Raw genomic sequence first — 26,229 nt, forward strand, 5'->3', positions numbered from 1 at the left:
ACTGGCCCAAAATGTGTGTAGTAGCTGTGGTTGAACAACCTTGAGTTAGACTGATTTCCATTTGTGCCATCTGTTTGACAACAAGTTTTAAATTTAAAAGTTTTTTTTTCTAAAATGTTATAGTAGAAATATTCAGTATTTTCTCCTTCACTTTTATCTGACAAATGTGAGTGATGTAAAACAAGGCACAAATAAGAGTACTTAAAAATTATGTTCTAGAGCAAACTTTCTGTTTAAAATGCCTTCATTCGTTAATTGTAATTACACATTAGGAAGCATGTTTTATATCCAAAGATTAAATTTCTAGTTGAATAGATTTTCTGCTTTGTGAAGCTAAAGCCCTGCCTCCTGTTTTTTGTTTGTCTTTTGACACATGATCAGATTAACTTGTGTTTTCAAAATATACATCTTAATTCATGGCAACTAAAGTAAGCGAAGAGATGGTAGAAAGTTTTCATTGGTTTAGAATAATGAAATGCAGTGCCATCTTAAAGCAGGGGAAGGTTTAACATCACCAGATCCCTTTCAGCACCATTATTTGATGGCACTAACATACTGAGTCTTGGACAGGCTGAATGGAAGTGCCACTAATAAAATTATGTGCAGCTTACCGTAAGAGTATAAGATGAGAAATACATTCTCTGCCATGTTTGGCTTTAATTGCTTGCTAGACATTCAAATGAAATCATGTAATAAATGCCCAGGGACAATGTGAGAGCTTCCCAGGCAAAAGGAACAATGAGAACCAAAGCATAGCTCCATAGGCTGAATGCAGGTGATGTGTGATGGCTGGAGTTCAGGGTGTTAGAATGGGACACTTGGGAGCAGAAGGATATAGTGGTATGAAGGCTTCAGGAAGAGAAGACCGGAATATGGCCTTTAACCTTTTCTGGTAGTGAGAGCCATTAAAGTACTTTAAATAGAGGAAACAGTAACTTGCTTGGATCTGCTTTGTAAAAAGACAGCTTGGTGTCCTAGGTGGAGGGTAGTAGAAATGGAGGCTGGGAGACCAGTGTAGAAACTGGTAAGATAATTCAGGAGAGAAAAGAGGGCCAGGAGTAAGGCCATACCACGTGAATACAAGAGGTAATAGGTTCAACCTCCAGGGATGTTGAGAAAGTAGAATCAGTAAGAATTATTTCTCGTTTGGATATGGAAAAGAGAGGAGGCCTCTTCCAGGATGAATTAACGTCTCTGGACTCAGTTGCTAGGATGGGTGTGCATTCTCTTGCTCCCTACTGAGAGAAGCAGAAGGCTAAATTCAGTGAGAAAGATAGTGAGTTGAGTTTTAGATGTAGGTGTGTAGAGGACAGGCAGAGAGCCTGCAGTAAAATCTGGAGCTCCAAGCCTGAAGACCACTTGCCTGTGGTCCAAGCCTGAAGACCATAGGTGTGGAAGTGGCAGAGCTAGGATTTGAGCCCATGCAACATGGTTCCAGATAACTGTATCTTTCTCTATCATTATATGGCCTTCTGGAAAGATTTACAACAAGGAGAAGCTAAAGGTGGCTGTTTTTTTAAATCCCTGGCAGTGAGTACTACCTCCCTTGCTCCTTTTGGGGTGACTTTCTCTGTCTTTTCATTTTGTCCAGTAGGAATTTAACCTCCCTGTCCAGAGTGTGCACAGCTGAAAGTAAAGATCATGTTGCCTCTCGGTGCATCTTTGATGAGTCTTCTCCTCTCCCCTTAGTTGTGGACTTTGTCCTGTCAGTCTTCTGGCTGATTTCTGGGTATTTAGGATGATTTGATAATTATCTATTTGTGTTCAACTGACAAGACCAGCCTAGGATCCACCCACTCTGCTGCCATCTAGCTTTCCCCCCAAAGGTGGCAGTTTTGACACTGTAAAGAATGTACTTGGTGATTATATAATGAAATTATGAGATATGTTAAATACTAAGAAGATATGTTGTATAAATTAGACTGAAAAAAATTAGAAGCCTATTACTTCAGTAGAGTTGTGACAGAGAAAACAGATAAAGACAGTCCATTCAAGAGGTTAGATATCACCATCTGAATTTGAATATATACTTTTTATTGGTGTTTTTATCATTCTTTTTCTGATAAGTACTGTGTAAGTAATGTACAAGTAAGCCAAAAGGTTTAAAGCATACACCCCAGTGTACCACCCACAGCTAACACCGTTAACATTCTGATTTACATTTTCTTAGCCTTTTTCTATGCAGATATCATCATTAGACATACAGAAATGTAAATGTGTTAGCACTTTAAAACATGTAGTTTTCACTTAAAATGTAATAAATACAGCCTAAGTGATTTAGGTCAAAGACTACTGTATTTCTTCTAAGTGTCATTTCTACTCTTTGTTATACCAATCTCTAATCCAGGTTCTTGCTATCTTTTGCCTATAATTACACAAAAGTTTGTTTTGTTTGCAACCATAAGTTAAAAGCGTAAATGCTGTTAAGATAATAGGACTCAATCCATTTTAAACAGAAGAAATTGAAAGTAGTTGTAAAATGGATTTTGCTTTTTCTCATTAAGGTTTTAATAGAAAAGGATTGGATCTCTTTTGGACATAAGTTTTCAGAGAGGTGAGTCATAGTTTTACATTTATATATTTTGTAAAATTAGTAAAACCATTTTAGAGTGCCAGAATATTTGTGTTCTTCATGAACTTGCATAGATGAGAGTGCTATTGTTTGTTTGTTTGTTTTTGTATGAAAACTGATTCAATTTTTTTCTGTGATTTCTTTCAATTCTCAGACCTTTGTTAATTTTTGTGGCAGTTTATTACCTTCCTTTTTGTCTGGATTGTGGTACTTAGAAGGTAATAGACCCTTTAAAGTTGTGGTTGAAAAACTCATAGATTTAAATTTTTCAAATAAAAACATTATGCTTTTTTTTATGACAGTAGATATTGTGTTTTAGGTTTGTGTGTGGATGTTTAAATTTGACAATACCTGAATAATTGACTTCTTTCAGAGGCATTTTTAAAAGCTTTTACTTTCTGGGGGGCTAGGTGTGGCCATTTGGATGGTGACCCAAAGGAAGTCTCACCGGTGTTTACTCAGTTCTTGGAGTGTGTGTGGCATTTGACCGAACAGTTCCCACAAGCCTTTGAATTCAATGAAGCATTTCTTCTTCAGATCCATGAACATATTCATTCATGCCAGTTTGGAAACTTCCTTGGAAATTGTCAGAAGGAAAGAGAAGAGCTCAAGTAAGATAGTTTGCATAAAATGGGCTCTTTTTTTCCTACTTGGTTGAAGTCTAACATAAATCATAGTGGAATATAATAAAATATCTTGGCAGTATATAATAGAACTTAATTTATTGTAAAGATTTTATTGCCTGGTATTTCTGAAGCTAAGTACCCTCTATCCCTCACATCCTGAGGTTAATAGTAAAAACACATTTTAAAAATTTGTTTTGAAATGAAGCATACATACAGAAATGCTTCTTCATGAAGCATACATACAGAAAAGTGATATGGCATACATACAGAAAATGATATGGCGTAAGTGTGAAGCTCAGTAAATCTGAAATTCATCCATCTATGTAACCAGCACCCAGAACAAGAAACCTTATCAACACCCTGGAAACCGCCATCCTACTCCTTTCTAGTCTGAATATATATTTAGAACAGAAAAATCTTAACATTATTTCATTTCTTAGAAAGTATTGGTCACTAAGCTTTAAGGTTTGGTAAAGGATTTAAAAACTGTTGGTTTTAAGTTAAATGAGGCCTTATAGTTTTCCTCACATTTCTAAGCAGATAATTCTTTGGGGAAAATAGATCTATGTTGGCTGTAGTGTTTCTATCCCTGAGCTGGGTCGCATACCTCTTCATTCCTAACCAGTCTTTGGGAGTAGAGGTTTTTGGCTAAATTTTGATGCAAGGGAAATGTGGGGTAAGGCTGTGAGAAGTGATTAAATATAAATTTTTTTTAAGTTGGGTTTCTGAGTTTAGATTTCTTAAAAGTCAATAAAGAGCAGTTAGAGATTCTTGAATGTCCAAGTGACATATTAGAGAAGCTAAATCTGGTAGTAGTTTGAAGACAGCCACATATTCTCAACTCTCAGCAGAGTTGAAGGCAGAACTGAGAGCACTTGGAAGATTCTAAAGATGTGTAAAGGGAATTACAAGTGGAACAAGAGTATGACAGAGGTGAACAAATCCAAGAGCATTCAGACTTTAGCTCTGTGCTATAATAATTCACAGTAGTGTATCATAATTAGGACCAGAGGACTCTTTTTTTTTTTTAAGTTTACTTATTTATTTGACAGACAGAGATCACAAGTGGGCAGAGAGGCAGGCAGAAAGAGAGGAGGAAGCATGTTCCCGGCTGAGTAGAGACCCCGATGCGGGGCTCGATCCCAGGACCCTGGGATCATGACCTGAGCCGAAGGCAGAGGCTTTAACCCACTGAGCCACCCAGGCGCCCCGGACCAGAGGACTCTTAAGAGTACAGAGCTCTTGGGACGCCTGGGTGGCTCAGTTGGTTAAGCAGCTGCCTTCGGCTCAGGTCATGATCCCAGCGTCCTGGGATCGAGTCCCACATCGGGCTCCTTGCTCGGCAGGGAGCCTGCTTCTCCCTCTGCCTGCCACTCTGTCTGCTTGTGCTCACTCTCGCTCCTCTCTCTCTCTCTTTCTCTGACAAATAAATAAATAAATAAATAAATCTTTAAAAAAAAAAAAGTTTAAAAATTAAAAAAAAAAAAGAGTACAGAGCTCTTTTAGGAATAGCTCTTCTCAGTCTGGGCCACACATCCTCTTCTAAAGGAAGATGATAATAAAAGCACTTATTTCCTAGTAGTTTTTCTCTTAAGAACTTATTTATTGGTCATCTTAGGGGTCATAGAAAAATGATCAAACTCCATTTTTCCCCTGTAATCCTATCTATTTTATGTTTATTTGGTAAATATACTATCTAAACCATTCTACCCTTTATCCACTTACTTCACTTACTCTTAGAGTTGCAGTATGATTGGCATCTTTTTACTGTTGAATAACATTCTGATTTTTCCCAATTCCCTTTTTGCTACTCTCTCACACTTAAATTTATCCCTGCTTTATTGATACATGTTACTACAACCCAGATATAGGGCCAAGAGAATGAGGCCAAAGAGTGATACACGTGTCTGCTCTGTATACATGTGCATGGTGATTTGAAATAGGTATAAGAGACCATGTTTATGAAACTATGTGAGTTGAAAGGAATCTCTTAATGTGTATGTTTGTGAGAGAATGGTAGACCTGTGTTATGTTCAGAGAGACATGGTTTTATTTATTTCATGCTTATAAGTGAAAGGAGAAAAGGGAGAATACACAATTCAGAGACAAGGTGAGGTTAGGTTGCAAAGAGAAGGAAAAATTAAAACTTAAAGCTACTTGGGAAACAATTGCCTGATTTATAAAAATAAATATTAGCATCTGTGGAAAAGGTCTTTGTTTTTCTCATTACATTAAGGTTAAAGGAAAAGACTTACTCCCTGTGGCCATTTCTCCTGGATGATCAAAAGAAGTACTTAAATCCTCTCTACAGTTCCAAATCTCCGAAATTTGCAGTTTTGGAGCCAAATACAGTCTCTTTCAATTTTAAGTAAGTTGGCATCATTGAGGTATTTATACTTGATTTTTCTCAAACACAATTTATTGAGTTGTTTTTTGTTTTTGTCATAAAGGTTTTGGAGAAACATGTACCACCAATTTGATCGAACATTGCATCCTAGACAGTCCGTGTTTAATATAATTATGAATATGGATGAGCAAAATAAACAGTTAGAGAAAGATATTAAAGACTTAGAATCTGTAAGTATTCTGAAGCGTCTAATGTAATATACTTGGAATATTAAATTAAGTGTATTTCCTATGTTCTCAGTGTAAATTTGTATATATAGAAACCTCATAAGTACATGACTGTTTCAAAATCAGATCTCCTCTGCTTTCAATAGGTTAGTTTGAATTGCTTTCCCTGAATTTTAACATTGAAGTATTCGAAGTACAGTTGACCCTTGAACAACATAGGTTTGAACTGCACAGGTCCACTTACAAGTGGATTTTTTTCGATAAGTAGAGTACGGTACTGTAAACGTACTTATTTTCTCTTGTGATTTTCTTAGTAACATTTTTTTTCTCTTGCTTACTTTATTGTGAGAATACAGTATTAACACATACAACTTAAAAATATGTGTCAATTGACTGTTTATGCTATTGGTAAGGTTTCCAGTCAACAGTAGACTATTAGTAGTTATATTTTTGGAGCGTCAAAAGTTATATGTGGATTTTTTATTGCATGAGGGGGTTGATTCCTCTGACCCCTGTGTTGTTCAGGGGTCAACTGTATAGAGAAAAGTAGAGATAGGAACATAATAAATACCAGGGAATCTACCACTAGCTTTGTAAGATTTTAACCTTTATCATACTCGCTTCGGATCTTTCATATTTTTGTTTTAAGAAATGAAATATATTTGAAGAAATTTACCCCTCTTTAGCCCTCCCCATCTACTTTGGGCTGCATTTGTTGTTAATTATTCCCGTGCATATTTTTCTACTTATATATGTTTTTATCCACAATTTATAATATTGTTTTGTGTGATTTGAAATATTTTTATTTTATATTGAAGTACAAAAGAATATATTTTTATAAGGTATAAAAGAGCAACAGAATCATGAATGGCCATGTACCCCTCACCCAGCTTAAGGAACTGCATGTTTTGAAACTGTATAGAGATGGTTATACTGTCATGCTTCATTTTATCCATATTGTTTTGAAATTTATCCATGTTGATACATATAGCTTTAATTCATGTGTTTTATTAATAACTACTATATAACATTCTCTTATATGCATATATCACAGTCTTTCTGTTCAGCCTCTGCAGAACATTTAATTGTTTTCAGTTTTTGATTTCCATGATAACAAAGGAAGTTGAATGACTTTTCAAATATTTACGGGTCATTTCATTTTTCCTGTTCTCTGAATGACCTATTCAAACCTCTGCTCATTTTTCTGTGGCATATTTGTCTTTTCCTTATTGATCTGTAAAAGTTCTTTATATACCAGACATTAATTCTCTTTTAGATATATATATAGAGATATATCTATATCTCTATATATATCTCTCTCTATATATATATATATATATCACAAGTGATTTTATATATATAAATATATATATTTATATATATATTTATATATATATTTATATATATAAATATATATATATTTTATATATATATATCACATATATATATATATATCACAAGTGATTTTGTTCAGTCTGTTCTCATCTTTTCCATTTTATGTATGGTATGTTTTGTATGGATGTTATGAATTTTAATGCAGTCAGATTGATCAGTCTTTATGTTTTATGCCTTCTTTTGTATCTTGTTTAAAAAGTTTCTCTCCACAGTAAGACTTTCTTGTAATTTTTTCTCTGTCATCACATACAAACAAAAAAGAATCAGTGAGTACATACTTTAAAAATCCTAGACAGTTGTATAACTCACTGTCATGTCTGCCTGTCAGGCAGGACTGTTCCGTAGTCATCTCTTGGATAAGAAGGTATTAATGACTGCTTGAGGAAACGATAGGGTGGTTGTGTAATAAGAGAGGCAGATCCAAGACATAGGTAAATATAAGCAGAGTGACCAGAAATCAGTCCAAGGATTTGGAGAGCATGATACTCTGCCAAAGAATACTTTTAAAAATCTTCTGTTTGGAAAAAAATTCTGTTGGGACACGTGGGTGGCTCAGTCAGTTGAGGGTCCAACTCTCGGGTTCGAATCAGGTCATGATCTCACAGTCATGAAATCAAGCCCTGAGTTGGGCTCTGCACTGTGGGGAGTCTGCTTGAGATTCTCTCTTCCTCTCCTCTGCCCCTCCCCTGCTCTCCTGCTCTCTTTCTCTCAAAAATATATAAATAAATCTTAAAAAAAAATTAAAAATATTTAAAAATTCTCTTGTGTTCTAAAGCTGGTTATGTTCACCTAACAAATCATCGTAAGAAAACCATGTAAGAAAGTTCTTTAGGTAAGTAAGCGTGTGTTTGCTATATTATACAATTATGATTCAGGGTGAAGTCTCATACACCTTTCTTTTATTATAAAATATTGTCTTTTTATACTTCCTAGGTAATTTGTGTCTTTTTTAAATATCAAGACTTAATGATCTTTTGCAATCAAGCATAATAACCATTTTCCACTGTAAAAGTTGTAAACAGGATTCTCAGCCATCTTACTCTTCTGACTTTATTTCAACCATTCTACTCTTCTGACTTTATTTCTTGAGATTTAACTTTGTATTCATAAAGAGAGAACATTTACAAAAGCATGGTTTCTTCTTTCATCTAAGCTATGTTGAACATGTAGTGTGTGTAATTAGTAATTGTTTTCAAATTTTGGATTTGTTCTAGAAAATTAAGCAACGTAAAAATAAGCAAACAGATGGGATTCTCACCAAGGAGTTATTACATTCAGTTCATCCTGAATCACCTACCCTCAAAACTTCCTTGTGTTTTAAGGAGCAAACTCTGTTGCCTGTGAATCATGCTCTTCGAACTATAGAGGGCAGCAACCCAGCAGATAATCGTTATAGTGAATACGCTGAAGAGTTCTCCAAGTCGGAACCTGGTGTGGTTAGCTTGGAGTATGGTGTGGCCAGAATGACCTGTTAGATCCGTAGAGTATTTTCTGGACTGACTGTAATTCAAGAAGTGGATTCTTGTGATAATGATCTGTGCACATGACCAAAAGGAATTTGTCGAGTAATGATCTTAGAGCTTAATAGTTGAAGAAAGGATAATAACTGCTCTTGTGAGAGAAATAAGTCAGTTTAATTGCATTTCCAGCAGAGAATGACTTTCAGTTCTTTAAGAAATGAGTGGTGGTGGCAGATTCATTCAAAACACAATTTGTACTGTATACTCTTGAATTGACATTTCTGTATGATTTATATGTTAAAATTACAGCCAAACATGAATAACCTTCCTTAACTATAATTGTCAGGAAACAAAACTCCACAAAGTTCTCCCTTACTTAATAATTGACATGGCATGTACCTTTGATTATATAACTCTGTAACTATGGGTATTTACATATTTTGCCTGTTAGTAATGTTAACGTTGAAGTGCCATGAAAAATACTCTAAGAAAGCCTTAAAATCTTGGTTTATTCTTTACCCTTAAGTTTTATAGCTAAGAGCAGGTTTTGGTTTTTATGGGGTTTTTTTCTTTTGGTCAGCCTTGTTTTATTTGGAAAGAATTGCAACATCATTACTGCGGGGGCTGCATGCTACAACACTCCTGTGGAAACAGATGTGCATGTACATTGTTAAGTTCATGGTCAGCTGTTCCCACATCCATATTCAAAATTAACGAAACTGAAGATTTTATTCTGATTACAGTTTATGCAGTACTACTTTTGATATTATTTACAACTTAGATTATTGATCTCTTGAATATGTACAAACATATTTGAGTATCTTTTATGTATGGATTACTGCATCCTTTTAATTCTTACTTTGTGGCTTCAGTTGGCTTTATTCTTTGGATAACTGTGTAACTTTAAAAGGCTCTAAAACTGTTCTTAGACACAATGAAGAGTGTGTATGTATACACACACACATACTGTTTTATCTCTCAGTGAGTTGCTCTTCCTAGAACAAACTCAGTTTCCCCCAAAGTTTGGGGTTAAAAAAGGGAAGTATTGATAGTTTAGATTTTGCTTGGTTGCATGAATTTTAAAGCAGCCATTTCTATGTGGAACATTTTTTTCTTCTCCGTTAACATAAGAATAAAAAAGGAAAATTAAGAATAGCCTAGTACAAAGTTAATGTTTAGCAAAAACAACTTAAATGCTAGGAAAAGTTTCATTTTGCCATGTTAAATTAACTGTTCTGTGTGCTAGTAACATATCTTTAAATGACCAAAAAAAAAAAAAAAGGCAAAAAAAAAAAAAAAAACCAAACCAGCAATTCATATGCAATTGATGGTATCACCCAGCTGGCTTTAAAATTGAAGGTTTAAGTAACATGACTGGCAAGAGGTATGATTCAGGGGTAGTAAGAAACCTGGGTAGAATCCCTAATGCTTCTCTTTACTGTACTTATATTATATCTATTATATTAGTTTTGAGCATAAATATCTTTTTCAAATGGAAAAAAAGCTTTATTGTATGAGAACTTAACTAATCTGTTTATTTTTCCAATGCTTTTGTGTAATGTATTATGTAATAAGAAAAATACTTCTTTTTAAACAGTAACAGAAATGTACCATAAAATATAGTTTGTGATTTAGCCAAGCCTATTTCCATACTTAAGTACTGGGACAGGAATCTTAATCTTTGTGACCACAAAGGGAAACTTTTGTGCCTTGTTACTTGGTTCTAGTTACTGATTATGGTTTTAGAATCTTCCATGGCAGACTTCTTATATTCAAGTGTTTTTTTTTGTTTGTTTAGTATCTTCAACTTCAGGCATATACATGTGTGTTTTTGTGCTCACACTTGGGCTGAGAAGTCAGTTAACATCTTAAGTGACCTACGGGGTATATGTTGGCAAAAAGCGGATTATGTATATGTCTTATAAAAATTTATGTTCAGTGTATTTGGGAATGTATAGCATGTAAATTATTACATATTATTTAAAGGTAATTAAATGTTCATATTTTACTTCAGATGTTTTTCTTTAAAAAAACAACAACAAACAAATGGGATCAAGTTGTGATTGGTTTTTTTCTTTCCTCACTTAGGCAAATGGACCTGCACATTATACTAATCATAACACTATAAGGTTTAAGCAAGTCATTTTCCAAAAGGTTGACAATGTTGATAAGTAACAACATATATAAAAATAATTTCAAAAAAAATTTCCAAAATATTAAAACAGGCATAGTAGGCTAAAAGGTACAGCAGATATAGTTGATAATGTCACTTAATTTTGGTGGAGGGCAGTGTCCAGTGAATATATACATGTAATTCAAGGTGAAATGTAGATCGGGAGGTAAATATGATGAAGAAAATGACTTTCAGGAAAGAGTTTATATGGAAGTGTTTTTGAAAGGTTAGCCAGGCCAGAAGTAGCTCAGGGAACCCTAACTAAATAAAGATGGAGGGAAGTCTTTTTTTGTTGCTGTTGTTTAAGTTTTCTTTACTTGGTAGAGTAGCAGGGCAGGGGGGTAGTACCAGGGAACCCCCCCCTTTTTTCTTTAAAGACTCTTTTTTTTTTTTTTAAGAGAAGTTTTAAGTTCACCACAAAATTGAGAGGAAGGTCCAAAAATTTCTTACATACCCCACCAGAGTAGTACATTTGTTAAAATTGATGAACCTGCACTAATACATCCTATTCACCCCAAGTCCATAGTTTACCTTAGGGTTCATTCTTGTTATTGTATATTCTGTGGGTTTTAGACAACTGTGTAATGAGCTTTATAGTATCATACAGGGTATTTTTCATGGCCCAAAAAATCCACTGTGCTCTGCCTATTAATCCCTCCCTATCCCCAACCCCCTGGCAACCACTGATCTTTATATTGTCTCCATAGTTTTCCCATTTCTAGAGTGTCACATAGTAGTGATCATATAGTGTGTGGCCTTTCAGATCAATGTCTTTTACTTAATAAACGCATATCAGGTTCTAAGTTTTTTCATGTCCTGATAGCTCATTCATTTTTTAGTACTGAGTAATATTCCAATGTCTGGATGTACATTGCACTGTCTGGATGAATAGTTTGTTCATTCACCTACTGTAGGACACCTGGCTTGCTTCCAAGTTATAGCAATTGTGAATAAAGTTGGCTTTAAATATTTGTGTGCAGGTTTTTGTGTGGATAAAAGTTTTTGGCTCCTTTGGGTAGATACCAAGGAGTGTAATTACTGGGTAATTACACTCCTTGTATGTAGTAAGAGCATGTTTAATTTTGTATTACACTCCTTGTATGTAGTAAGAGCATGTTTAATTTTGTAAGAAACTGCCACACTGTCTTCCAAAGTGGTTGCTCCATTTCCCACAAGCAGTGAATGAGAGAGTTCCTGTTGTTCCACATCCTCACCAGTGCTCAGTGTTGTCAGCGTTCTGCATTTTGGTCACTTAAGTAGCCTTTTCTGACCTCTTTTTTTTTTTTTTTCAGGCCAGTTTGAGAGTACTGAAAAGTTGTTTTGTTTTGTTTTTTGTTTTTTTAAAGATTTTATTTATTTATTTGACAGAGAGATCACAAGTAGGCAGAGAGGCAGGCAGAGAGAGAGAGAGAGATTGGGAAGCAAGCTCCCTGCTGAGCAGAGAGCCCGATGCGGGGCTTGATCCCAGGACCCTGAGATCATGACCTGAGCCGAAGGCTGCGGCTTAACCCACTGAGCCACCCAGGCACCCCGAGAGTACTGAAAAGTTTTCAGTTGGCATTCTAAGTTGGATGAAGTTCTGTTCATTTACAAAACTTTTGAGTTTTTGTCTCCTTACAAAACTATTGAGAGCAGTTACAGGCTTGGTAGAGTAGTGGTATCGATCCATTTTTATTGGCCAAGTTTTAGCTATTTTGTTGGCATTTTCATGCAGTAGTTCCAAATGGCATTAACGTTTTGGTTAGTTAAAATGTAGAACCTATTTTTAAAAATACATATCTATAAGCTTTAGAAATCTGGCTCTAGAAAAAGACCAACTGTAATCTAAAATCATTGACTATCTGAAGAACAGCATATATACCATACTACTTGTCTTCTAAGAAAATAAAACACTAATTTCTGCTGTTTGTATAAACACATCAGTGCTACTCTAGTTATTTCTAAGCAAGTAAAATATCCCTTTGCACAGCAACTTTTGTAAAATAGTAGAATGGGTAACTGAAAGCAACTTACAGAAGTGTTTGCATTTAACAATATTTTGGAGATTCTGTTGCAGAAGGTAGAAGAATCACACTCTAAACCACCTACCCCAATCAGTAAGCATTCCTCTTGTGCTTGAAGGAAATGCACAATTACTCCTGTATGAAGAACAGTAGCTTGGGGGCATCAAACTTACAAAACAGCTCACAACAGACGTAAGAAATAAACCTTTGTTTTAGGCCACTGAGAGTCTGGGTTTTTTGTTACTGTAGCATAACCTAGTTCATCCTGAATGATGAAACCTTTAGCACACCTAAGATATTAATAATCATCTGATTTCATCTAAAATCCAGTCTTTCATTGACTCCAGATGGCCTCTTCCTTATTTTTGCACTCCTATCCAGTTAAGGGTCCTGTAGCTTGTAGCTCTTGAGTCTCTTCTCAAACAGTCCCCTCACCTTCCTTTGCACTGATGTCTTGAATCAGACCAGCTATAGACTATCTTACACTTCCTGCTTTTTCCTAGCTGTTTTCTCATGGTATAGTTTAACTTGTTCCTTTATGTTCTGTACCTCCAGTAAAGTGGGCATTATGTGAGATTCAGATCAAGCATTTTAGGAAAGATGCTTTGGACTTCATATTGAATTACTCAGGAGAGTATAATATCAGGCTGTTCCACTATTTTGATGATAAGTTGGATCACTTGGTTGATGTCTCCTTATAAAGGGACATTTTTTCTCCCTTTGCACTTAGCAAATGCTCCGCCAGGTATTTTAACATCAAAATGAATAACCCATTCCCTACCAACCTGCCCACTGATAATATTTGCCTGAATCAACATTTCATTATGGTGATTTTATTTTTTTTTAAAGACTTTATTTATTTATTTGACAGAGAGAGACACAGCAAGAGAGGGAACACAAGCAGGGGGAGTGGGAGAGGGAGAAGCAGGCTTCCCACTGAGCAGGGAGCTGGATGCGGGGCTCAATCCCAGGACCCTGGGATCATAACCTGAGCTGAAGGCAGGTACTTAATGACTGAGCTATCCAGGCACCTCATCATTATGGTGATTTTCTAATTTGTCTTTTGTTTTACATTTATTTGATGGTATTCTTTAAAGAAGTGCTTTCATTCATCCAATCTGAAAATTCCTCTGAAAAAAGACATGATAAAAACTTAAGTCTTCCTCTTTAATCACTAGTTTTCAGAGTAAAGAGTTGTAATGGTCACCTTCAAACACTAGTTTTCTCTCTGTAGGGATGTGTATTTTTATGATCAATTACAGTAAATGCTCTTTTTGCTCAAACTATTCTAAGTCTGTCCAGAAGAGCTCCCAGGTCCTTTCATATCCTTTCCTTGTACAGTTAGTTTTGAGCACATTTTAGGTTTCTGACATGAGTAGATGTCCCAGGCTCATCTTGTGCTTTCTTTACTCCAGTTTTGGACTAGTCATTTCTTGAAGAAACCTTTGTTCCTATTAGTGGGAAATGAAACTCTGGACATTAGATGTGTTCATAGCTGCTGGAGCATCACTGCTTCCAGGCCTTTTCAATGGAAAGAGCTAGAAAATATATTTTTTAAAAAACAATTTGTTTAAACAACATTAATTCAAGTGATTATTACTACAGTGTTTTCTTCTCTGATGTGTATTTCTATTTCCCTTATACTAAAAATCTTAAATTCTCAGGATGCCTGTGTGGCTCAGTCAGTTTAGTGTCCAACTCTTCATTTCAGCTAAGGTCATGATCCCAGGGTTGTGAGATCAAGCCCCACACTGGGCTCTGTGCTGGGTGTGGAGTCTGCTTAAGATTCTCTTAAGTCACTTAAAATAATTTCTCTGTATGCATTATAGGCATACCTCAGAGATACTGGGGTTTGATTCCAGACCACTGCAATAGGGTGAATATCACAATAAAATGAGTCAAATGAATTTTTTGGTTTCCAGTGCATATAAAAGTTATTTTTACACTACATGATAGTCTATTAAGTATGCAACAGAATTATGTACATAATTCCGTATATACCTTAACAATACTTTCTCGCTAAAAAATGCTCACCATCATCTGAGCTTTCAGTGAGTCATAATCACTGATCACAACTCACCGTAACAAATATAATAATAATGAAAAAGTTTGAAACATTGCAAGGATTGCCAAAATGCATCACAGAGCTATGAAGTGAACAAATGCTGTTGGATAAATGGCCCCAATAGACTTACTCAATGTAGGGTTGCCATATACCTTCAATTTGCAATAAAAAAAAATGCCATATCTATGAAGTGCAATAAAACAAGGTATGCCTGTACTAATTTGAAATACAACTGAGATGCTTTGTTTTCAAATTTAGGATTTGCTAATTTTCTTTCTGATATAGTGGATTTTTAAATAGGTAAAACATAGTTCAAAAATTCAAATTTATATTAAAAGGTAAATGCGGAAGTCTTGCTTTCATTACCTTCCCTTCCACCTTGTTTTTTTCCACAACTCTTCCATCCTCCCCAATAGGTAGCCTCTTTTACTGATTTCTATTACACTTCCAATGTTTCTTTTTGTAAATATATGTGCATACTTATGTATATACATATATATATATATATTTATTCCCTTTTTTTAAGACTTTATTTATTTGACACAGGGAGACAAAGCAAGAGAGGGAACACAAGCGGGGGGAGTGGGAGAGGGAGAAGCAGGCTTCCCGCTGAGCAGGAAATCTGCTGCTGGGCTAGATCCCAGGACCTTGGGATCATGACCTAAACCAAAGGCAGATGCTTAACCAACTGAGCCACCCAGCGCCCCATTCCCTTTTTTTCTTGAACAAAGGATACTGTATATACTATTTTATATCTTGCTTTTTTTTTTTTTACTTAATCTTGGAGATTACTTCATATCATTACAAATAGGGCTTCCTCATTCTTTGCTTATGGCTGCATAATACTTCATTGTATAGATTCTTTATTAAATTAATTACTTCAAGTCATTCCTATTTTTTTAACTTTTTATTATGCAAATGTCCAAAAGTTCAAAAATAAGAGTAGTATAATGAACTTTCATGTATCTTTCTAGAACCAATTATTAATAGCAGTTTGCTAATCACATTTGATTGATACTCCACCATTTTTTGTTATTAGCATCTATTTAAACAGATTTCAGACATGACATTTTACCCAAATAGTTCAAAATGTGTGTGTGTGTAGATAGATAGATTATAGATGGATAGGAAGGTATGTAAAAATACTGTTGGTTGATGGATAAAACATCAACATATTTTTTATTTTTCATATATTTAAGGCCATTTGAACTTCTCTGTGAATTGTGTGTTCATGTCTTTTGCCCATTTTATTTCTGAACAGGTTCTATTTTATCTTAAGAGTTTTCTATATTTTAGGGAGACTAACTCTCTATGATATAATGTGCCAAATATATTCTCCTTGTTTGTCATTTGCTTCTGGTGCTTTTTGCCATGAAAGATAATTTTTTTTTTAAAGACTTCATTTACTTATTTGACAGAGATCACAAGTAGGCAGAGAGGCAGGCAGAGAAAGAAGGGGTACCAGGCTCCTTGCAGAGCAGAGAGCCTGACGCAGGGCTCGATCCCAGGACCCTGAGATCATGACCTGAGCCGAAGGCAGAGGCTTAACCCATTGAGCCACCCAGGAGCCCCCCCAAAAAGCTTTATATTTTGGAGGTGGAATTCTATTAATCTTACGTTGCTTCTTGTTTTGAGTTATAGTTAGACTTTCTAGTTCTAAGCTGTAAAAGAATTCACCTATGTGTTTTTTAGTTTTTTCTTATAGGGGCTTCCCAACCCCCCACCTCCCTCCATTTCACTCTGATTGATTTGTAGTTTGTTCTGGTATATACAAACAAATATGGATCCAAATTTATCTTTTCCCACCTGGTTATCTGGTTGTTTCATTCATTTATTAGTAAATTCATCTTGTCAGTGATTTGAGACATTATGTTTATGTACTTCTGGATTCTCTTACTTAGCGTTGGTGTGTCTATTCATGTACCAGAGCCAGACAGTTATATTTATCAAGGCTATATGGTAAAGCTAATCCTGCCTTGTCACGTTTCTTTCTCAGGCTTTTCTTATTATTTTTATTATTTACTTTGAGACGATCTCAACTATTCAGAAAAGTTGAAAGTACAAAAGGAACTTTTTTCCTGAACTCCTTTGATAGTAAGATGCCGACATGTTGTCTTATCTCCTTTAGGCACTTAGTGTATTTTCCCTACAAAGACATTTTCATCTGACCACAATGCAGCCATCAAAATCAGAAAGCTAACCACTGTATAATCCTCAGACCCCCATTCAAATTTTCCAGCTGTTCCCTAAATTGTCTTTATTTGAAAAGACAATCCAGCTGTTGAATCCACATGTTGAATTTGGTTCTCCAATCTCTGCTTCTTCAATCAGTTCAAACAGTTTCTCAGTGTTTCCTTGAATTTCATGAGTTATTTTGTACTATCAAGTGAAATCAGTTTATTCTGCCACTGGTGATATTCATTATGATCCCCTGATTAAAGTGGTATGTTCAAGGGCACCTGGGTGGCTCAATCGGTTGAGCCCTTGACTCTTGGTTTTGGCTCAGGTCATAATCTCAGGGTTGTGAGATTGAGCCCTACAGTGAGCTCCATTCTGGGTTTGGAGTCTGCTTGGGATTCTCTCTCCCTCCCCCTGCCCTCCCCTGCTTGCTCTCACTCTCTAAATAAATAAATAAAATCTTAAAAAAAAAAAAAAATTCTCTCCCTCTGTCCCCCCCCCTTTCTCTCTCTAAAAGCAAGCAAACAAATAATTTAAAAGAGTGGTATGTCCCAGGTTTCTTCAGTGTAAAATTACATTTTCTCTTTAAAACTAATTAGTATTTTGTGGAAAGTATTTTGAGCCTATGTAAATGATCCTTTTTATCATCAAATTTTCAATTTATTCATTTATTTACGTTAACATAGACTCATCTTTGGTGTTAGCATTGCCATAATTTCTTAATTCATCATGTGTACATTTACTGCAGCTTTCTATATTTACTGTATCTTTTTACTATGTAGACTTTTTAAATTTAAAATTTGTAAACATTTCTTTTAGTAATTACATATTGGGACTTGTATTCAAGTGGTTCCCTTTCTAGTGATACTATATATGATGCATCCAGTTCATTTTTTACCTTACTTAGGTTTCTGATTTTCGATTGTCCTCTATATGTAATAATCTTTGGCTCTCATCTGTCACTTACCTGTCAATCAATGAGCTGATTCTACTCTTCCCTTTCTCTCTCACTTCTCCAGCCTTGTTTAGCTGTGTTTTATTTCCACTTTTTCAGAGCATATTACATTACCAAAATATCCTTCCACCCTTATCCTCAGTTTTGTTGTACCCTAGAATTTTTCACTAAATATCTTAGATGTCAACACCAGTCTTTTGCCAAAATTCCCCCAGTGAAATTTATCCCCTAGAAGATTCTGCAAAAGGGCTTGCAGGTATAATCTTTCTGTAGTTCTTGCTTGTTTCAAATATTTTCTATAGATTTTATTCTTTAAGGGTAGCATGGCTGGATATAAAATCCTTTGCTCACACTTTCTTTCCTGGAGTTTCTTGAAAATGTTGCTTTCTTTATTTATTGTTGAAAAGTCTGATGCCAGCCAGATTTCTTCTCTTATTGTTTTATTTTACTTTTTCAAGGGTTCAAATTTCCTTAGTGTTGGATCTTTTAGTTTTCTCTATCAGTTTCTCTTTTTACCATTTTTGTTCATTTCTGTTTAATTTTTTACATTTTTTATTTCTTTCCTCTATGCTGCTTATTGTGTTTTTAGTTATTCATATTCTCCTTTTGGAAACTTGAAATTTAATCTTTGTTTCTGGAATTATTTTCTTTTGCTTCAGTTTCTTTTTCAAGTTCATTAATTCTTGTTTCACATCTTTTTATTTGTCCATTTCCATTCTGAGATTTTTGAATCTGTGATTAGTGGTTGTTTATCTTATCAGCACATCTTTTAATTATATTTTATGCATATTTTAGTATTACTACAGTTTGCCTTTACTTGTAGCCTTTCTCTTTGGGGTTTCATCTACTGAAAAGTTTTAATTCTAATCTTTGTCTTCTTTGTATAATAACTTCACATTGATGCCTGTTTCTTGTTTTCATAAGTATTTGTGTAGAATTTTCTTGGAACAGTTGTAGCAGGTGATCTAATGAAGAAGAATGGAAGAATTAGCATGTCTTACCAGGTTTCTTAGTTCAAGACCTTCCTCTTCTGTTGCTGTAGTGAAGTACAGTTTCTTTAATAAATGTGCCTTTATTGTCTGTCCTCTGATTTATTTATATTATCTTGTCTCAATAGAAGGCTTATCTTTAGTTGTCTTCTTCTTTTCCAGTATCTCCACCTTTCAAAATGCTTTCTTTCCCCGAGAGGTAGCATCCTTCTAAGATCACAACATATGTTCCAAGCCCCTTCTTTTTGACTCTGAAGTTTCAGATATGCTGTCAATATTTCCTCACTTAGAGAGGGACCCTCTGTCTATGGGAATGAACTGTAGTTGGTGTTAACTGTCCCATCACCACCGAAACTTCATTGGTATTTGATGTGTACTTTGGAAACTGGAACCAACTCTACTGGTCTGAGATCTTTATTTCCCCAGTCACAATTAAATTGAAATCTATAAAATTCTCTTAGTTATGCTGCAAATGAGGGCCAAGAGGGACTTAATTAGTCTTCCTGTTGATTTTTACAGTTACATTGATGAGTATGTGGAAGTTCTAATGGAAGTAATGGCTCTAAGGGTGACAGGGGTCAAGTGGCTACATTTAACTGCCAAAGGAAGGTGGGCATGGTTACTGTAATGGACAGCAGACTCAAAACAGCAATCAGAATAGTCTGACTCATAAAGACTCATGGCATTGGCTAGTTGATACTATTGTTTCAAGAAGTCAAGGAGATAGGAAACCTACTAAATTCTTACTTGCTCTGTATAAACAGAAAAGTTTATGCTCACTGGTCTTGTCATATACCCTACCATACTGAAAGAGCTAGCTTGATAGAACAATGGAATGGCCCTTTGGAGATTCAGTTGCAGTGCCAGCAAGGTGGCAATACCTTGCAGGGTTGGGACAAGGTTCTCCAGAAGGCTGTATGTGCTCTGAATCAGTATCCAATATATGTTGCTTTTTCTCCTATAGCCAGCATTCATGATTTCAGGAATCAAGGGATTAAAATGGGACTGGCATCCCTCACTATTACTCCTAATGACCCACTACCAAAGTTTTTGCTTTCTATTCCCATGATATCATGCTCTACTGGTCTACATAGTCTTTTTTTTTTTTTTAAGATTTTATTTATTTGACAGCGATCACAAGTAGGCAGAGAGGCAGGCAGAGAGAGACAGGGGGAAGCAGACTCCCTGCCGAGCAGAGAGCTGTATGTGGGGCTCGATCCCAGGACCCCAGGATCATGACCTGAGTCGAAGGCAGAGGCTTAACACACTGAGCCACCTAGGTGCCCCTACATTCTCTTTTTAAAAATAATATTTTATTTATTTATTTGAGAGAGAGAGAGAGAGAGAGAGAGAGCACACAAGCAGGGGGAGTGGCAGAGAGAGAGGGAGAAGCAGGCAACCTACTGAGCAGGGAACCTGATGCAGGACATGAGGATCATGACCTGAGCAGAAGGCAGATGCTTAACCAACTGAACCACCCAGGTGGCCCTGGTCTGCCTAGTCTCAGTTTGAGAGGGAGAAGTGCTTCCACCAGGAGTTACAACAATGATTTCATTGAACTAGAGGTTAAGACTGCCAGCCAGTCACTTTGGGCTCCTCATGCCTCTGAATAAACAGGCAAAGAAGGGAGTTACTGTGCTGGCTGAGTGATTGATCCTGGCTACAAAGAGGAAATTGGACTGCTATGACACAATTGAGGTAAGGAAAAGTATGTCTAGAATACAGGAGATCCTCAGGAGCATCTCTTAATATTACCATGGCCTGTAATTAAGGTCAATGGAAAACTACAACAACCCAATCCAGCCAGAATTACTAACAGCATAGACCCTTCAGGAATATAGGTTTAGGTCACTCCACCAGGTAAACCAGCTGAGGAGCTGGCTGAAGGCAAAGAGACTATAGAAGGTGTAGTGGGTATACCAGAAATGACCATGTGATCAATTATACATTAAGAACTATAATTGTCATGAGTATTTCCTTCTTATTTTGTTATGGATACATTTCTGTACGTATATATATGAAGCAAATATCTTTGTTTTCTTTCCTGTCTTGTTCCCTTATTATATAACATATAATGTATTGACTGTATCATAGTATCTAAGTATTGTTAATTTTATATCATAGTAGTTAAGTGACAGAACATCAAGGAAAAGAGCAAACATCACTCAAGGATTTTATTTCCTTTTTTGGGGAAGTGGTTAGTGCTTTTTCAGTTGTATGAAGTAGAGTTGTATCATGTTAGGCAGAATTATGATCCAGTTATTTCTTTTATTTGAAGATTAAGTATAGTTTAAGGAGATGTGTATGGGTGCTAAGTTGACAAGGGCGTAGGCTTGTGGTGTTAGTTTTATGTGTCAACTTGACTGGGTCATGGATACCCAGATATTTGGCTGAACACTATTCTGGGTATTCTGTGATGGTGTTTCTGAGATTAGCATTTAAATTGGTGGAATCAGGAAAGCAGGTTGTCCTCCCCAATAAGGGTGGACATCCTCCCATCCACTGAGGGCCAAGTAGAATGAAACATGGAGGAAGAGAGAATATACCTTCTTCTGCTTGAGTAATTTAGCTAAGACACTGGTCTTCTCCAGGCCTAGGACTGGGGTTTACATCATTGGGTCCGCCTGATTCTCAGGCCTTCGGATGTGGACTAAATTATATCACTTGCTTTCCTTGGGTCTCCAGTTTGCAGATGGCAGATCATGGGACTTCTCAGCCTCCATAATCATGTGAGCCAATTCCTCATAATAAATTTCTTTCTCCACGTATACCCTATTGGTTCTGTTTCTCTATGGAACCCAAACTAATAGAAGTAGATACCGTTAGCCCTTGGGAACCCAGAAATCCCCAATTTCTTCTTTTTATATTATTATGATGGTAAAATATACATAACATTGAGCTTACCATTTCAGTTGTTTTTAAATGTACAGTTCAGTAGCATTAAATACATTCACAATGTTGTGAAATCATCACCCCTGTCCATTTGAAGAGCTCTTTAATCATCCCAAATGGAAACTGTACCCATTAATCAATAACTCCCCAGTGCCCCTGGCAGCCATTCTCCTACTTTCTGTCTCTATAAATTTGACTATTCTACTTACTTCGTGTAAGTATAATCACGCAGTTTATGTTCTGTTGTGTCTGGTATATTTCACTTAACATATTTTTCATTTTGACCCATTTTGAGTGAATTTTTGTATATGGTAAGATAAGGGTCCAACTTCATCCTTTTGCATGTGGATACCCAGTTTTCCCAGCATTTTTTGTTTAAAAAAAAACAAAACTATGTCTGTTCCCCATTGAACAGTCTTGGAACTCTTTTTTTTTTTTTTTTTTTTAAGATTTTATTTACTTATTTGAGAGAGAGAGTGTGAGAGAGAGAATGAGCATGAGAAGTGGGAGAGTCAGAGGGAGAAGCAGACTCCCTGCCAAGCAGGGAGCCCGATATGGGACTCAATCCCTGGACTTCAGGATCATGACCTGAGCCAAAGGCAGTCGCTTAACCAACTGAGCCACCCAGGCGTCCCCAGTCTTGGAACTCTTATTGAAATTCTAGTGACCATATATGTGAGGATTTCTTTCTTTGTTCCTGGGCTCTATATTTTATCCCAGTAGTCCATATATTTGCCTTTATGCTAGTACAACACTGTTTTGATTATTATAGTTTTGAAGTAATTTTTGAAATCAGAGTGTGAGTCCTCTAACTTGGTTCTTTTTTCAAAGTTGTTTGGTTATTAGGATCCCTTGAAATTCCATGTGAATTTTTGGATGTGTTTTTCTATTTCTGCAAAACACACTGTGGGGTTTTTGATAGACATTTTATTGAACCTATAGATTGCTTTTGATAGTACTGACATATTAACAGTAGTAAATCTTGTGATCCATGAACATGGGATGTCTTTCCATTTATTTGAGTTTTCTTTAATTTCTTTCAGCAACATTTTATAGTTTTCGATGTACAAGTCTTTCACCTCATTAGTTTAAGTTTATTCCTAAGTATTTTGTTCTTTTTTATACTATTATGAATGAATTTCTTTTCTTTTTAAAAAAAGATTTTATTTACTTGTTTGACAGAGAAAGAGAGTATGAGCAGGGGGAGTGGAAGAGGAAGAAACAGACTCCCCGCTGAGCAGAAAGCCAGACGTGGCTTCCTAGGACCCTGACATCATGACCTGAACCAAAGGCAGATGCTTAACTGACGAAGCCACACAGGCACTCCAAATGGAATAGTCTTTTTAATTTCCTTTTGAGGCTGTTCATTGCTAGCATATAGAAATTCAAATGATTTTTGTCTGTTGACTTTGCATCTTGCAACTTTGCTAAATTCATTTATTAGCTCTAACTGTTTTGGGTGTATATAGAATCTTTAGGGTTTTATACATGTAAGATGTCATCTATGAATAGAAAATTTTACTTCTTTCTTTCCAATTTGGATACTTTTTGTTTCTTTTTCTTGTGTAATTGCTCTGGCTAGAACTTCCAGAACTATATTGAATAGAAATGGTGAAAACAGGCATCCTTCTCTTGTTCTTGATCTTAGGAGAAAAGGTTACTGTCTTTCACCATTGAGTGTGGTGTTAGCTATGGGTTTTTCATATATGGCCTTTACCATAATGAGGAAATTTCCTCCTATTCCTAGTTTGTTGAGCGTTTTTATCATGAAAGGGCATTGAATTTTGTCAAATGAATTTTCTGCATCAATTGAGATGATCATGCTGTTTTCTTCCCTTTTTGCTAATGTGGTTTACATTGATTGAATTTTGTATGTTTGAACCATCTTTGCATTCCAAGAATAAATCCCACTTGGTCATGGTCTATAATCTTTTTAATGTGCTGTTGAGCTTGGTTTGCTAGTATTTTGTTGAGGATTTTTACATCAATGTTCATAAGGCATTTTGCTCTCTAGTTTTATTTTATTAATGGTGTCTTTGGCTTTGGCCCAGCCATTCACTAGTGTTGGCTTGGGTATAGGTTGAAAAACTAGAGCAAGAGTGACCACCATGAAAAGCTGACACTTCAGCAAGGAAGAAGAGAGAAAAGCATTTCTTAGCTGCATTAACAGCCATCATCCTTCAACTCTTCTTTTTTTTTTTTTTAAGATTTTATTTATTTATTTATTTATTTATTTGACAGACAGAGATCACAAATAGAGAGGCAGAGATCACAGAGAGACAGGCAGAGAGAGAAGGGGAAGCAGGCTCCCTGCCAAGCAGAGAGCCCGATGCGGGGCTGGATCCCAGGACCCTGGGATCATGACCTGAGCCGAAGGCAGAGGCTTTAACCCACTGAGCCACCCAGGCGCCCTCCTTCAACTCTTCTTAAATTTTTGTTTGATATGGTTACCAAAAATATGAAAATTAAATTAATAAATGTGGCTAAAAGGATCACATAAAATATATGAGAAATTCTAAACTCATAACCATCTGAAAGCAAACACAGAATATTGTAAAGGAAATGCATTTGGAGGTAAATTGAAGAGCATACATGGGTGTGAAACTGGGTGAATGAGAAGCTGCTATTTAAGTTACCAGATCATCATCTGATGTTATTATCAGAGAATGTTCCTGTGATAAAATTGTGAATGAGAAACAGCTATGAGGAAAGTCCAAATTAATACTCTTCTTTAATACCCTCCTATAGAACCTGAGTGACTCAGTTTATTAAGTATCTGACTCTTGATGTTGGCTTAGATCATGATCTCAGGGTAGGAGGATCAAGCCCTGAGGTGAGCCCTACATTGAGCCCTCTGTGGAGCCCTAGATCAGGCTCTGCATTCAGCAAGGAGTCTGCTTGAGATTTTCTTCCTCTCCCTCTTCTTCTGCTTCTCCCTCTGTTCATGCTCTCTCTTTCTCTAAAATAAATAGACAAATCTTTAAAAAATATTTTTAAATGTTCTTCTATAGAAATATAATGCAAGGGGCGCCTGGGTGGCTCAGTGGGTTAAAGCCTCTGCCTTCGGCTCAGGTCATGATCTCAGCGTCCTGGGATTGAGCCCCGTATCGGGCTCTCTGCTCAGCGGGGAGCCTGCTTCCTCCTCTCTCTCTGCCTGCCTCTCTGCCTACTTGTGTTCTCTGTCTTCAAATAAATAAATAAATAAATCTTTAAAAAAAAAAAAAAAAGAAATATAATGCAAGCCATGTGTGTAATTTTACAATATTCTAAGACCCACACTTAAAAAAGTAAAAAGAAACAGATGAAATTAATTTTAATTATATATTTTATTTAACCCAATTCATCTAAAATATTATTTTCACAAGTAATTGATATAAAAATTATGAATGTGATATTTAACATATTTTTTGTACTAAGTCTTCCAAATCTGGTATATTTTGCATTTACAATACATATCAACTTGGACCAACCACATTTTACAAGCTTAGTAGTCACATGTGCCTACCATATTGGGCAGTAAAATCTAAACAGTGAGATCTCACTTGTCCAGATCTGTTTGTTAGTTTAATTTTCCAGAGTTTGACAGATGTAAGTGTTAGCTTTTCTGCTCTCTGTTCTTAACAGACCAACAGTATGCTCTTCTGCAAAGTGGCTCTGTAGGAAGGTATCAATCTTGAAGTCTTTATCGAATGCCGTATTCTTTAGAAATAGCCGACATTGGACAGATTGTCAAGAAACAAGTCCTTGGCAAGAAATCTTGGCATGTGTGGAGGGGGACGGAGGTCTGGTAGCTAAGTAGTTGTGGCAGGTGAGGGCCTAGGGGAATTTGTTGAGGATTTTAGGCTCACTGGATCCAGCAGGAGGTAGATTTCTTGAGCAGTTGGTAGATAGGGGAACAAAACATCAGGGAGATTGGGAACAAAAGTTGAGTGGGCAGAGAAGTTGGCCTTTCTTCCCTCTTTCTCTGCCCACGCGTGAGTACAAGGGAGGTATGTGTACGTGAGAGTGCAGTCTGCAGGACCATGGCGTCTGGATGCCACGTGTACCGCAGCCGCAGCTCACACAGGTTCCCTTTCACCTTGCTTACGGTTCCACTCCCCAAACACCCATTCAGAGTGTTTAATGGGTGTCATTCTTGTCCTGAAAAACTGTGTGTGTTTTACATTTATGTAAATGTGTTGAGCACTTCTTCCTGCCTGTTCTTCCTACCTTTGTCTCACTCCTGCTGCCTTTGTTCTATCCTTTCCTTTGACGCTTTCCCCACTTCAGTGCTTTTCCCCATTTCTTTTCTTTCAGCCCTTGGCATTAGCTGAGCGTCTAGTGCAAGCCAGAAAGGATGCTGGGTAC

At 36.2% G+C, this 26,229-nt stretch overlaps 1 protein-coding gene across 3 annotated transcripts in view; it reads left to right on the plus strand.

Annotated features, from left to right (window-relative positions):
• Positions 1 to 9,933, plus strand: part of MTMR6 (myotubularin related protein 6) — a 36,708-nt gene extending 26,775 nt beyond the window's left edge. For 2 of the 3 annotated variants that reach the window (XM_080798917.1, XM_080798918.1), the window contains 5 exons: positions 2,505 to 2,554; positions 2,983 to 3,183; positions 5,435 to 5,566; positions 5,649 to 5,775; positions 8,382 to 9,933. In XM_080798917.1, the coding sequence (XP_080655043.1) occupies positions 2,505 to 2,554; positions 2,983 to 3,183; positions 5,435 to 5,566; positions 5,649 to 5,775; positions 8,382 to 8,642 (771 nt within the window). In that variant the 3' untranslated portion in view covers positions 8,643 to 9,933. The remainder of the gene's footprint in view (positions 1 to 2,504; positions 2,555 to 2,982; positions 3,184 to 5,434; positions 5,567 to 5,648; positions 5,776 to 8,381) is intronic. The other variant, XM_080798919.1, reaches the window with a different exon arrangement.
• The last annotated feature ends 16,296 nt before the right edge of the window (positions 9,934 to 26,229 follow it).

Source organism: Martes martes (genome assembly GCF_963455335.1).
Source record: "Martes martes genome assembly, chromosome: 3".
NCBI classification, from domain to species: Eukaryota; Metazoa; Chordata; class Mammalia; order Carnivora; family Mustelidae; genus Martes; species Martes martes.